Source organism: Bufo bufo, chromosome 1, assembly GCF_905171765.1.
Source record: "Bufo bufo chromosome 1, aBufBuf1.1, whole genome shotgun sequence".
NCBI classification, from domain to species: Eukaryota; Metazoa; Chordata; class Amphibia; order Anura; family Bufonidae; genus Bufo; species Bufo bufo.
Window position 1 is genome coordinate 543,126,388 of NC_053389.1, and position 15,475 is coordinate 543,141,862.

General features: G+C 42.4%; 1 protein-coding gene across 1 annotated transcript in view; it reads left to right on the plus strand.

The window, feature by feature from the left end:
• The window catches only part of CERK (ceramide kinase), a 147,846-nt gene that overhangs the window by 42,514 nt on the left and 89,857 nt on the right, over positions 1-15,475 (plus strand). The window contains exon 2 of the mRNA XM_040412243.1: positions 14,944-15,006. Within this exon, the coding sequence (XP_040268177.1) occupies positions 14,944-15,006 (63 nt within the window). The remainder of the gene's footprint in view (positions 1-14,943; positions 15,007-15,475) is intronic.

Here is a 15,475-nt window from a genome sequence, read left to right on the forward strand (position 1 = left end):
TAGAACAGGATGAATGTGGCTTTATGTGATTTCCATCAAATAAGTAATGTGTCCCTCACACCTAGGACACCAGAAGACAATAACATTTTCACAATACCTCATCTGTTTATACCTATAAAAGGTATGTTTCATATGGTGGACCCGTTTTCTACAGAAAACAAGCTAATTTATCAGATATTGCTGCAGATCTGCAGTGCATTCAACCTTATTAATTGCAAAGTATAGAATCAGCTATGGAAATCCATGGTATTAACTCGTAGGTGGATTTAAGTTCCGCACAAGGTATGGTAGAAAATCAGCAGTGCATCTGCCCGATGGGAACATACAGAAACTTAAAGGGATTCTGTCACCTCGTTTTCGGTTTTAGAGATGTGGACATGCACTGCTAGATCGCCGCTAGCATGTCGGCAATATACCTGTCCTATAGGGCTGTGTGCTTTTATTTTGTTAAAAAAATGATTTTTGAGATATGTAAACTAGCCTGGTAAGGAGCCCAAGGGGCTGCACTAACCTTCCTGGTACCCAGCCACGCCCCCCTGTGAAGGAGCCCAGCACCGCCTATGTCCTCCGAATATCCTCCTTTCGTCACAGTTAGATCGCCGTAATCTCTCGATGCGCAGTATCTTCCCTGAGGCGGATGCCAGCACAGGGAAGGAACACTATACCGGCACTGCGCATCGCGAGATTACGGCAATCTGTGATGAAAAGAGGAGATTTGGAGGACGCAGGCGGTGCTGGGCTCCTTCACAGGGGGGCGTGGCTGGGCACCAAGAAGGTTAGTACAGGCCCTTGGGCTCCTTACCAGGCTCATTTACATATCTCTAAAATAATTTTTTACACACAATAAAAGGACACAGCTTTATGGGACAGGTATATTGCGGACATGCTAGCAGCGATCTAGCCGTGCATGTCCGCATCTCCATAACCGAAAACGAGGTGACAGAATCCCTTTAACTGTTTACTTCTCTTCTTTTATCTCACTATTCCTGAGCCCTTTTGTGAATAAATATATGACTATTCGGATATTGTCTCATACCGCGCCTGATGAAGAGGCCTAAGTAGTCCCAAAAGCTGCTCTATGTAATAGTTAATCACATGATCCATAGCATGAAGCCCAAGCACCTCCATATATGCTACATGCACACTTTTTCATGTGCATGTTGTATTCATCTATTCTAAACCATTACATTATAAATGCCTTACTTATTCAATATAGAATTCTAATATCACTATTTAGATCATATTTTTATATTCAGTATTAGTTGCTGGTTGTTCCCATACCAACTATGGTCCAAATTTGCTAAAGCTACTCAGCACGCAGTTTCAGCAGAGGAACACCCTGCCGGAGTTCACCACATCCGACCTAGCCAGATACTGCTGTTTGCAGCCAGACCTGTCATCTCCTGAATCTCCGCCAGATCTCATTATAGCCAATAGGGTCTGGCGGTGAATGACAGTATCCAGCTATGCTGATGTGGTGAACTCTGCCTGAACAGCCCACCGTATAGCTTTACCTCAGGTGTGGAATAAGCCTAAGAACACCATGTGCTGTCCACATCTGTATGTCCATTCTGTTGCATCTGCAAAAATATAGAACATTCCCTTGTCTTGTCTGCATTACACATTGTTCTATTATGAGCTGGACAAAATGCGGAATGCACACGGCCGGAATGTGTGTTTTTCAAATCCGCAATTTGCGGACCGCAAAATAAGTAACGGTCATGTGCATGAGCCATAAGCCTGTAGATACTTAGGCTGTGTAGACATGCACCACATTTATCACAGTGGGTGGATGATAAGGGTGGTGCAGGAATGGACACGTTTTTCAAACTCGATACCAATTATGGGGTAATTTTACCAAGATCAGCATTTCTTTCACATGGCAGTCTTAGTAAAATCCCTGTTGTTGGAGGAGCCCACTGACGCAGAAAGTTAGCACTTGGCCCTCTATTAGTTGGCTTACTTACAGAGACAGAATTTTACACTAGAATTGTGGTGCACTTTTAGCACAAAAAGGCACATCTTAAGTCCAGACCCTTTCCCACTAAACCCACCCCTTATTGAATAAAGTTGAGAAATTGTAGAAACTCTGGTTTGCCAGACTGGGCTACATACATATACAGTCGTGGCCAAAGGTTTTGAGAATGACACAAATATTAGTTTTCACAAAGTTTGCTGCTAAGCTGCTTTTAGATCTTTGTTTCAGTTGTTTCTGTGATGTAGTGAAATATAATTACACGCACTTCATAAGTTTCAAAGGCTTTTATCGACAATTACATGACATTTATACAAAGAGTCAGTATTTGCAGTGTTGGCCCTTCTTTTTCAGGACCTCTGCAATTCTACTGGGCATGCTCTCAATCAACTTCTGGGCCAATTCCTGACTGATAGCAACCCATTCTTTCATAATCACTTCTTGGAGTTTGTCAGAATTAGTGGGTTTTTGTTTGTCCACCCGCCACTTGAGGATTGACCACAAGTTCTCAATGGGATTAAGATCTGGGGAGTTTCCAGGCCATGGACCCAAAATGTCAACATTTTGGTCCCCGAGCCACTTAGTTATCACTTTTGCCTTATGGCACGGTGCTCCATCGTGCTGGAAAATGCATTGTTCTTCACCAAACTGTTGTTGGATTGTTGGAAGAAGTTGCTGTTGGAGGGTGTTTTGGTACCATTCTTTATTCATGGCTGTGTTTTTGGGCATAATTGTGAGTGAGCCCACTCCCTTGGATGAGAAGCAACCCCACACATGAATGGTTTAGGATGCTTTACTGTTGGCATGACACAGGACTGATGGTAGCGCTCACCTTTTCTTCTCCGGACAAGCCTTTTTCCAGATGCCCCAAACAATCGGAAAGAGGCTTCATCGGAGAATATCACTTTGCCCCAGTCCTCAGCAGTCCATTCACCATACTTTCTGCAGAAGATCAATCTGTCCCTGATGTTTTTTTTGGAGAGAAGTGGCTTCTTTGCTGCCCTTCTTGACACCAGGCCATCTTCCAAAAGTCTTTGCCTCACTGTGCATGCAGATGCGCTCACACCTGCCTGCTGCCATTCCTGAGCAAGCTCTGCACTGGTGGCACTCCGATCCCGCAGCTGAATCCTCTTTAGGAGACGATCCTGGCGCTTGCTGGACTTTCTTGGATGCCCTGAAGCCTTCTTAACAAGAATTTAACCTCTTTCCTTGAAGTTCTTGATGATCCTATAAATTGTTGATTGAGGTGCAATCTTAGTAGCCACAATATCCTTGCCTGTGAAGCCATTTTTATGCAATGCAATGATGGCTGCACACGTTTCTTTGCAGGTCACCATGGTTAACAATGGAAGAACAATGATTTCAAGCATCACCCTCCTTTTAAAATGTCAAGTCTGCCATTTTAACCCAATCAGCCTGACATAATGATCTCCAGCCTTGTGCTCGTCAACATTCTCACCTGAGTTAACAAGACGATTACTGAAATGATCTCAGCAGGTCCTTTAATGACGACAATGAAATGCAGTGGAAAGGTTTTTTAGAGATTAAGTTAATTTTCATGCAAAGAAGGACTATGCAATTCATCTGATCACTCTTCATAACATTCTGGAGTATATGCAAATTGCTATTATAAAAACTTAAGCAGCAACTTTTCCAATTTCCAATATTTATGTAATTCTCAAAACTTTTGGCCACGACTGTACTCACTCACATAGTTGGCTCGTCCCACCAAAAACAGGTGTTGTAGGCCCAATAGTCTAAACCAGGGATTCCCAACCTGAGGCCCTCCAGCTGTTGTAAAACTACAACTCCCACCATGTCTGCTGTAGGCTGATAGCTGTAGGCTGTCCAGGCATGCTGGGAGTTGTAGTTTTGCAACAGCTGAAGAGCCGCAGGTTGGGCATCCCTGGTCTAAACTATATGAGGCCTTATTTGTGCCCAGACCCTGAGTTATTTGCAACCCACTTTGCCCTTTGTAAGTAAAATGTTAGTGATATGTATATGAAAGAAAAAGACAGCAAAGCAAGTTCTATGTACAGCATAGAGAGGAAGCAAACTGCACAACACTGCAAGCCGACTGTAAGCAAAGCGAAAGAGCACAGGAAAAAACAAGAGACATTTGAAAAGGTCACAACTCATTTCTATAGTAAAGCTGCTTCCCGACTAAGGATGTCATTTTAATCGAAAAGACAAAGTTGCCCAATAAGCATGGAATGTGCAAATGTGAAGAATACAAATACCACATAAACTGAAATGTGGACTCTTCCTTTCGGGAAATACTGGATATGTCACCCAGAGCGCAGCACATTTATGCTACACTGCTCAATTACTGCTCATTATTGGTCTCACTCTAATTACCGGGCTGTCAAATTAATGTATGAAACACTAATTATGCTTCATTTTTCTGGACTATTAATCTGCACTAGGGTATACTCATCTACAGAACATTTTTGTTTCTTCCAGACATTTCAAGTGCTAGTCAAGGATAAAAGATCAAGTCATTTTGGCCAGTCATCACAAAGTGACGACCTGATTACAAAATGTCTTTGCGGAAAGGAAACAGAAGAAAAATGTTAATATTTCTCCTAAAGAGGACACGACACATGTATATAAAGCTCAGAAACTGTTTATTGGCTGTTTCAAGTTAAAATTAAGCAATAATGTGGCTCACTGATTTCAGTAAGAAGCCGCACACTGCAGCATAGGCTGCAATAAAGAATAGAGCAGTACTTATTGCTAAAGCACCATTTATTTCATCAAGCCAAGTACAGGAAGCATGAACAATACAAGTTACCAACTGGTGCAAAAGGTGAGGACCCTGCCAGCGAGGGCTTACAATCTACAAGGGGTGGGGAAAGATCCAGTAGGTGAGGGTAGAAGCTGGTATGTGATAAAGTAGTAGCAGGGCTAGGGATCAGCTGTTCTGAAACTACAACTCCCAGAATCCTCCTTTCACTTCTATAAGTTACAAGAATGAGCGAGAGAGTGTGCATGCTGGGAGATGTAGTCTCATGCTGTGCGCTCCTGCAAGTCCAGAACGGAGGATCACATTCACACACGGAGCGTGATTCCGGCAATGGACTCACTCGTGTGAAACAGCCCCAAGGCATACTAATACTCCTAAGACTTTTCCTGCCATTCCTCCGCACAGGGCGCGCTGTGAAAGGCACAGGCAGTGCAGTGGTACTGCTAATGCCTGAAATAACCAATAAACCCTTAAAGGGAGTCTGACACCAGATTTTGACCTTTTATAGACCGCTTACATAGCGCTCTAGCATAGCAGTCTATGATTATAACCCTTTCCAGCTTTATGCAAGTCAACAATTCTTAATCGTAGGTCTTCTGAGAGCTCTTTTGTGCGAGGCATCATTCACATCAGGCAATGCTTCTTGTGAAAAGCAAACTTAAAACTGGTGTGTGTTTTTTTATAGGGATTGGACTCCAGTTGGCTGACACCTCACTCCAATTAGCTCTTGGTGATGTCATTAGTCTAGGGGTTCACATACTTTTTCCACCTGCATTGTGAGTGTTTACATGATGTGTTCAATAAAAACATGGTAACATTTAATTCTTTGTGTGTTATTAGTTTAAGCAGACTGTGATTGTCTATTGTTGTGACTTAGATGAAGATCAGTTAGAAGAAAATGGGCGGCACTGCGCTTCAGTCGGGGTCCAGGTGCACGGTCAATAGGTAGATACCTCGGATACTTGCAATAGAAAGACCAGCACTCCGTATTGTAGTGATCGGAGTGCTGGTCTTTCTATTGTTAGATGAAGATCAGATCATATTTTATGACCAATTTGTGCAGAAATCCATATTATTCCAAAGGGTTCACATACTTTTTCTTGCAACTGTGTATATATTAACTTTTTTTTTTGTTCCTTCTCAAATTTTGAGTAGTGGCATGTGTGTCAGTTGTCTCTGCATCTTATAGTCGATGTTCATCATCACTATTGCTCCACCTTTGTTTAATGCAGGAGTTTACTACCTTTTCTAGTCCAAGGGCTGCATTGTCAGATTGAACCATTTTTAAAGGCCACAATATAACCTGACGGGGGATTACTATATGAAACATTTTATTGCATATCCTAAGTAGTTCCCAGTTGTGCTTCCAAGACTCCCACCTATTGGGAAGTGGAGGGTTCTCCTTCTCTCCTCTTCAGAAAGAAGAGACCATGCATGTACTGTATGTGGCTTTGTAAATTTGAGGTTTGCTGAATTAGCCACGTTTCATTGCTCTCATAAACTACAAAGAAGATGGCCACACTCGCACATGGCTATGTCTCCACCTAATTTATTCCTGTCTGGAGTGCAACACAGGTCATGAGACCCCTATTTTGCAAATATATAGAGGTCCCAGAGATTGCCACACCGTGCACCAGTAGTACTTACCTGTCTGCATGAAAATGTATGTGAGCAGATCTGGACAAGCTTGTATTGTGATCCAAATAGATGTTGCACAGAATTGCTTCACAGACCACCGGTTGTGCTCCCCTGGTCTGATGGTTTAATGATTTTCCTTATTGTTTCTTATTGTCCTTTTGTGTGACTCTTCAGGTGTTCTACCATACCTGTTGAAGAAACCTATGTAATCTTGAAAGAATGTTGTTTTTCGTAACTTTTCATTAAAGGGGTTATCTGAAATTTTGATATTGATGACCTGTCTTCAGGATAGGTTATCACTATCTGAGTCAGACTCCTGGGACCTCCACCAGTCAGCTCTTTGAAGAGGTCACAGCGCTCCAGTAAATGCTGTGACTTCCTCATAGATCACCAAGCACAGCGTTGTACGTTTGTATAGCAGCTGTGATTGGTATTGCAGCTCAGACCCATTTATTTGACTGAGCATAAGCTGTGCCTAGGCCATGTAACCGATGAACTTAAAGGGACTCTGTCACCACTTTCTAACCCCCCCTTTTCAAAGTATTGTTATCTGCATGGCGCCCCTGTGATTATAAATGTGTTGTTAGAAGTTAAATTCGCCGTCTCCTTTTGATAAAAAGAGCTTTTATCTAACCTGTCAATCTTCTTGATAAGGTGCCCAGGGCGTTTCTTTTCGTCTCAATCTGCCGCCCGCCGCCGCCACCGTTGGTGCCCAGCTCCTCCCCTCATGCTTTCAGCGCCGCCTGAATGTAATCAAATACGCCTCCGGCTCTCTCTGTGCCCCCTCCTCCTTTTCAAAGATCCCGCGCGTGCGCACAGGGCTGTGCCTGATGCGCCCGTGCGGACATTTACAATCAGCCTCATTGAGCGAAGTGCGCATGCGCGCACTTCGCTCAACCTCCTCATCAGACGAGCACTGCAGCCTGCTGCAGTGCTCGTCTGATGAGGAGGTTGAGCGAAGTGCGCGCATGCGCACTTCGCTCAATGAGGCTGATTGTAAATGTCCGCACGGGCGCATCAGGCACAGCCCTGTGCGCACGCGCGGGATCTTTGAAAAGGAGGAGGGGGCACAGAGAGAGCCGGAGGCGTATTTGATTACATTCAGGCGGCGCTGAAAGCATGAGGGGAGGAGCTGGGCACCAACGGTGGCGGCGGCGGGCGGCAGATTGAGACGAAAAGAAACGCCCTGGGCACCTTATCAAGAAGATTGACAGGTTAGATAAAAGCTCTTTTTATCAAAAGGAGACGGCGAATTTAACTTCTAACAACACATTTATAATCACAGGGGCGCCATGCAGATAACAATACTTTGAAAAGGGGGGGTTAGAAAGTGGTGACAGAGTCCCTTTAATTTCAATGGCGTCTTCAGTTGGCTGATCGACGGGGGTCCCGGGAGTCTCTCACCTCTAACGATTCTGAGGATAGACCATCAATATAATAATCTCAGTCAACCACTTTAAGGGCCCATTCACACGACCATATTTTTTCTTTCCGCATCCGTTCCATAATTTTGCGGATCAGATGCACAGTTAATACGGTTGAAAAAAAGACATAAGTCCATCAAGTTAAACCAAGGGATAGGTGGGGACGCGAATACCATTCATTTAAATGGGGCCGCAAAAGATTCAGACAGCGTACCATGTGTTGTCCGCATCCGTATGTCCGTTACACGGGCCAGCAAAAAAGATAGAACATGTCCTATTTTAGGCTGTATTTGCAGACAAGAGTAGGCATTTCAATCATGAAGAAGGATGTTCCTCTCCCCAACTTGTGGAAGTCACACGGCTGGTATCTGCTTTTTTTCGGATCTGCAATTTGTGGTCTGCCAAAATGGATATTGCCTTGTGAATGAACCCTAACATCCGTCAATTTTTATCTTTTACAAATGTTTTTTTTCTCTCTTTTTGGATAGCACGTAATCTGTGCTCAGCCTCTGCTTCTTTAACTGCTTTGTTATTGGCGCTGGGGTTAACAAGAACTTCTGTCTTTTAAAACATAGTTGGTATCATTTATTCAAGCTGCTTCCCCTTTGACCGTTTTTTTCTTGCAGCTCTAGAAAAATTAAATCTGTGCCTTGATTGGTCGTGACGGTTAACAAATATAGTTAGTATTTGATAAATAATGCCCTTTGTGTAGTGTAAAAACCATTCATTTCTGTAACAAAAACCTATGAAGAATTCTGAAAACATCCTTTTTGGAGATTTATCTAAATTGATCAAAGCAGATATCCATAGCGGCCAATCAGTTTCCATTCTGCTTTGTGATTCTTAGCAACTGCTTTACTTTTCCCTTGCACAAGTTTTTTTTTATAAAGCTTGCTGAATCTTCTAAACGAGCAAAGATACTTTTTTTTTTTTTTTTTGTAGTACAGCAATGATATCAGAATATTTGCAGAACTCATTCTGGGTGTCATGGAAACTATTCTTCAAAGGGCATCTATGAAACTGTCTAACCTGTTGTATGTGCACTTGGCAGCTGAAGACATCTGTGTTGGTCCCATGTTCCTATGTGCCCGCATTATAATATAGGCAAATGAGCAACTAGAAGCAACAAAGGTGTTGCTGTTCTACCTAGAGGGTCTGCTCTCTCTGCAACTGTTGTGTACCCTGCACTTTGATTGACGGGCCAGGAGCGATGAGGTTTTCACTACCTGGTCCTGTCAATCAAAGTGCAAAGCGTACAGCAGTTGCAGAGAGAGCTGAGCCTCTGGGTGTAACGGCAACTCCCCCGTTGCTCCTAGAGGTTCATTTACATATATGAAAACATCATTTTTCTCAACAATGTGGGCCAAAATTGGTCTTATTCCTCATGGACACATGTGGCAGCTTATTTTGAAGAAGTACCTGAAACAGGTCAGGCTCATTTTGTGCCAAAGAGCTGGTGTACATGTGATTTTGGCACTAAATTCTGGCCTAAAGTGAGGTAGCCATGAGATAGCATAAAGAAGAGTACATGTCTGGCAAAATGTGCTAAATCTATCACACGGCATGAGCAACTGATACATTTGGTACATCTTCTTGTGTATTTAAGGCTTCATTCACATCACCGTTCAGCCTTTCCATCCTCGGGGCAGGAAAACGGAAAGGACGGATTCGGCACATAACTGAGCCGAACGGAGCCCACGGGCCCCATAGACTATAATGGGGTCCGTTAGGTTTCCACTCAGAAGAAGATTTTTGAGCGGAGACAAAAGTTGTGCATGCAGGACTTTTGTCTCCGCTGCAAAAGTCTTCTGAGCGGAAACCTATGGGGCCCGTGGACTACGTTCGGCTCCGTTATGTGCCGAATCTGTCCTTTCCGTTTTCCTGCCCTCTAAACTGGGCAGGAGAACGGAAAGGCTGAACAGTGATGTGAACGAAGCCTTATGTTGTCTAAATTTTTTTACAGGATTACAAAGTCTTCCCCGTGATGACTCTAGAATCTGAACACTAGTTACTGGAAATATTCTCGTTGACCTACAGAGACCGTCCTGATGCGGACATGCTCAAACTGCTGCAGTTTTATTCAGTGTATAGGGTTGTTTGGTCAGTAATTGTGTTCCAAAACTTGGTGTTGGTCAACAACACATAACAGGAGCAAATCTTTCCTTTAGGGGCATTCACATGACCGTATGTACTTTGCGGTCTGCAATTACAGGAGCTTCTAAATACGGATGACGTCCATGTTGCGTTTTTTTTTTTTTTTTGACTGACTTTAGTGGGTCCGTGGTCGGCATTTGCAGCCAATAATAGGAGGACATTCGTATGCTCTCTGTGTCCGTTCCACAAAAGATAGAACATGTCTTTTTCCTGGCCTCAAAAATGCAAACCATGGACCCATTGAAGTAATTTTGGTCTGCAAAAGAAGATGCGACACACAGTTGTCACTTGAAAGTCGCCTATATTTTGCTGATCCGCGTTTTGCAGACCGCAAAATACATATGATTGTGTAGATGTACCCATTTACCTTATCTCTGTGTACCCTCCACCCCTGGTTCTGGAAATCAATGATCAAACACAGACAGCGGCTTTAGGCTACATTCACGCGACCGTATCTGTTTTGCGGTACACAAATCGTGAATTCACAAAATACAGATACAGTCCATGTGCATCCTGCACTTTTTGTGGGCTCCCATGCATGTGCTGTACACATTTTTTACAATCCCATAGAAATGAATGGGTCCACCTGCGATCCATAAAAAATACGGTTGTGTGAATGTAGCCTTAGTCTGGAGCTGTATGAAACAGGTGGACTAGATGCGTATGGGTTAATAACCTCTGAATGCAGATAAGCTTGTTTTTCATGTACATTTGCATGGAGTAGAATACTAATTCCTGAACTTTGGATTCCACCATAAAACCTGTGAATCTTGTAAAAAAAACATTTATGGTCTTGCCCGCTCATCTCTTATGTTGCACTTTATTATAACAAGTCTTACATAGCTTTTTCCCTTTAGTAGTTATTGGAACATTTGTTAGGATTACATTTAGCCTTTATGACTTTTTGGATTTGACTTGTGTTTTCTATGGATTTGCAATCCACAAGCATTGCTAATAAGAGTACAGTTAGACGCTAGTTTGGTTAGAATCAGTAATTTGCAATGCTTTTTATGATGACTTGTCCCTGTATTGTCTTATAGTCACTAAAATAATAAAAAACACATTGAGAGGAGCAAAGTTGAAGTCAATTTAAGAGTCACGTGAAGTGTCAAATGTTCTTCTCTGGATTTATCAGAGACTAAAAAATTTCTGGTCAATGCCTTTGTTGAACTTGATGGACTTGTCTTTTTAGATAGTTAGATAGTTTTTGAAGCTTTTGTACAATAGCAAGCAATCCAGACACCTAAGATTTATGGGTGTTGACAGAGGGGTTATGGTTTGGCAGTGGGTTGATCAAGATTTGTTGGAAGGTTGACAGATCTGAAGGAAAGATGAGCAAGATGTATAGCAATGTCTGTATGAGAAATGACAAACCTTTGGTGAAAAACATGACCCTGGTATATTTAGGAATGACATCTGACTGTCAGTTATGATACATTTTCTGTGGCATAGCGCTACTTGTAGATGGAAGACATAGTTTGTAATGTCAGTGAAATATGTGCATGTGAACTCTGCGGATGAAACTACATAAGCGGAGACCAAAGACGTCATGGACACGTTTGGTCACTGTGTTGCAGGTAATGGAGCGGAAAGTTTGCCATAGCTTCTGTGCGCTTTTATGTGGCGACATGATTAAGGGCAGGTTTACAATATCTCTTAAAAATGAATCTGTATGGTTACTATTAGAGATGAGCGAATTTCAGGTTATGAAATTCGTTTACACTTCATTTACTGGTAAAAGGTGAATTGCGTTATGGATTCCGTTTCCACGGACCATAACGCAATTCTATGACTGAATGCATAACTGAATGCTTTTAGAGGCATTCCGTTATTCATTCTGTCATAATAGAAGTCTATGGCCTGCATAACGGATCCGTCCTGATTCCGTTATGCAGGGGAGTCCTCTCCTGCATAATGGAAACGGGGCGGATCCGTCATAGAATTGAGTTATGGTCTGTGGTAATGGAATCCATAACACAATTCACCTTTTACCAGTAAACGAAGCCTGAACGAATTTAAAAATATATCATTCACTCATCTCTAGTTACTATGGAAATAGGCTATGTGCAAAAGAAGTGAAACACATATATACTAACTCTTAAAAAAGGAACTTTGAAAAAACTTCCCTTTTCATAGAATAGGCTTCTAAGATCTTATTAATTTAGTGTTTGCTTCTTTTATTATTTATGGTTTTCTTTTTATTATGTCTAATAAGATTTGCTAGATGATGATCTTCAGAAGAAAGGCTCTGTATCTTGAATGCTAAGCAGATTTGTGTTTATAGGGAGTAGTTTTCAGTGTTTTTAGCCCTCTCAATTCTCAGTACCTTTACAGGAATGGATTTGGTGTTGTTTATTGTGAACTTCCTGCACATCCTAATGGGCAGCACGGTGGCATAGTGGTTAATCCAGGGTTCGAATGCGACCAAGGGCAACATCTGCATGGAGTTTGTATGTTCTCCTTGTGCTTGCTTTAGTTTCCTCCGGGTACTCCGGTTTCCTCTCACACTCCAAGGACATACTGATAGGGAACTTAGATTGGGGACAGAGTGATTCTTATGTCTGTAAAGTGCAGTGGAATATGTCGGTGCTATATAAGTGAGTATACTAATAATAATAATCCTACAAAAAGTATTTGACCCCCAAAAACTCTATAAAAGAAATAAGATTTTTTTTTTTGTGAGCAAATAAAAAAGGAATAAAGCTTACTGCTTCAGTTTTTATGGTGACAATGTGCATCTAAGGGGTTATCTGAAACTATAAACTGCCCCCCCCCCCTCCCTCACACGGAATATACTTACCTGGCTCCCTGCGCCACTCGTGGTCCCCGCACCGCTGCTGCTGTTTCTTTCCCTGCGCAGATGAAAACATCTGGTGTCTGCGGTGGGGTGGGGGTTGTATAACAGCCAATGGCAGGCGGGAACGGGGACGAGCCTCCCTAGCATCGCGGGTGACGCTAGTAGGGAGGCTTGTCCCTGTCCCTGCCTGCCATTGGCTGCTCCCCCCTGGCATCGGATGTTTTCATCGGTGCAGGGCGAGAAGCAGCAGCGGTGGTGCAGGAACCAGGAGCGGTAAGTATATTCTGTGTGAGGGGCCCGGCATATAGGGGGGCAGTTTATAGTTTTGGATAACCCCTTTAACGTTAGATTATGAAGAGTAATTACATGAATTGCAGTTGCCATGGAAATTTACTTAATCATAAAAACCCAATTTCCAGTGGATTTCAGCTCTGCTGCAAAATGACCTAACATAATTTTAAGTGATCTTCTTGTTAGCTCAGGAGAAAGTGTTAACAAGAACAAGGCAGCTCATATAGCTTTGTCATGCTGATTAAATTAGAAGAGCAGACTGGTTGCTTTAAAGGGGTTCTCGAGGCTTTTACTATTGATGACCTATCCTCCGGAATCCAGTCAGCCTTTTCTCTTGGGGCATATAGGCAGTGATCAGAGTCCTGGTAGGACTGAAACGTTGGCATTGCCGATTATTACTGTAACTGTCTAAATAAAAGTTTATAAATTGGCCTTACAACCGTGTGCCGTGATATTCTCTTAACTATATTGGGATCTTTGTCCTATCACTGAGCAACAGGATTGCTTTCTTCCAAAGAAGTGGAGTGCCGACCAATTCTCTCCCGAATCCCATTGAGAACCTGTGGTCAGACCTCAAAAAGCGAGTGGACAAACAAAAAAACTGAAATTGTGATAAACTCCAAGCACTGATTAGGGAAGAATGGGTTGCCATCAGTCATCAATTGGCCCTGAAGTTGACCTCAAGGATACCAGGGTGAATTGCAGAAGTCTTGAAAAATAAGGGTCAACACTGGAAATATTGAGTCTTTACATAAACTTGATGTATTTGTCAATAGAAGTAAAAAAAACACAAAAAAAACCTTATGAAATGCTTATAATTGTTTTTCAATATAACAGAGAAACATCTGACAAAAACATCTGAAAACACTGAAGCAGTAAACTTTGTAAAACCAAAACCAGTCAGTCTCAATACTTTTGGCCACGACTGAACAGTTGCAGACTTTCATGTCTAGACCTCTGTATACATCAGGAAACTATGAACATAGCCCAATTAAAAAGCTCCTCAATATCAGATCAGTGGGGGTCCAACACCTGACACTTGAATGGAAGCTAAGGGTACTTTCACACTAGCGTTTTTCTTTTCCGGCATAGAGTTCCGTCATCAGGCATATCCCCATGCATTCTGAATGGAGAGTAATCCGTTCAGGATGTCGTCAGTTCAGTCATTTTTACTGATCAGGCAAAAGATAAAACCGTAGCATGCTACGGTTTTATCTCCGGCGAAAAAAACGGAAGACTTGCCTGAATGCATTTTTCCCCCATAGGAATGTATTAGTGCCGGATCCGGCATTCAAAATACTGGAATGCCGGATCCGTCCTTCCGGTCTGCGCATGTGCAGACCGGTAAAAATGTAAAATAAAGATACAAGACGGATCTGTCTGTCCGCATGACAAGCGGAGAGACGGTTCCGTTCTTGCAATGCATTTGAGAGACGGATCCGCATCCGGATGCGTCTCACAAATGCTTTCAGTCACCTCCAGATCACACTGCTGCAAGTGTGAAAATAGCCTAAGCTGCAGTACCTCAGCACAACCTCTACAGTGGGCAGCGACCCACACCAATCCGATATCTATGACCTATCCTGATTATGAAAGAACCATAAAAAACTATTTTTAATGGTTTGTATTTAATATTTTTTTAATTTATTAACTTATTTTGAATGAAAAAATAAATCCTCACTGATCCCAATTAAGAAATTTGACAAATGAAGGAATGCCATCTATGTAAAGTGGCATCCATGGTACTTTTATTATGTAGGATGCAATACAGTCTGCCAAGCTTTTCCGTGGAACCCTATAGAAGAGTTCAGCTACTTTCTGTCCTCCATGTGCATATACCTGTGGTTATACAATGACTTTCTGTACCCCGTTAGTTTATGTATGTCGTTTAGTAAGTTTGTGTCATTTCTTTTATTAGGTGCTTGCATCACACGAGTCCTCCATAGGGCACAAGGTCTGACAACTCATCGATTATATGCCGGTAGGAAAAAAAAATATTATTATTTTTTTTTATAGAAAAGTAACATTTTCTACTAATTTTTAAATATGTTATGATGATATGTATAAACCCTCCATCGTATTTTACTTTGCTTTGTGTTTATTGTGTGGCTCTGCATGTGTAGGGAAAAACCTACCAACAAGTCACTTATACGCAGCTGAATGTATCGTCCATAAGACCGGGTCTCCACAGTGCGGCTGCAACCATGCCCACCCGCATTGGTCAGTGCCTGCACACATTTTCAGGATAACAGAGGTATTACTTTCAAATTTGTGTGGTCATTGGCTGCCTTGGGTTGACGAGGTTGCGGCCATCCAGGGGGGACCTTACGGGGACCATAAATAGCATCCTAACCCTTAGTTTAATGTGTCATTGTGGGGTACTCCACATTTTCTCCATCTTTACCCTTAAACCTGCACCAATATGATCTGAGTAATTGGTCAGACTAAAT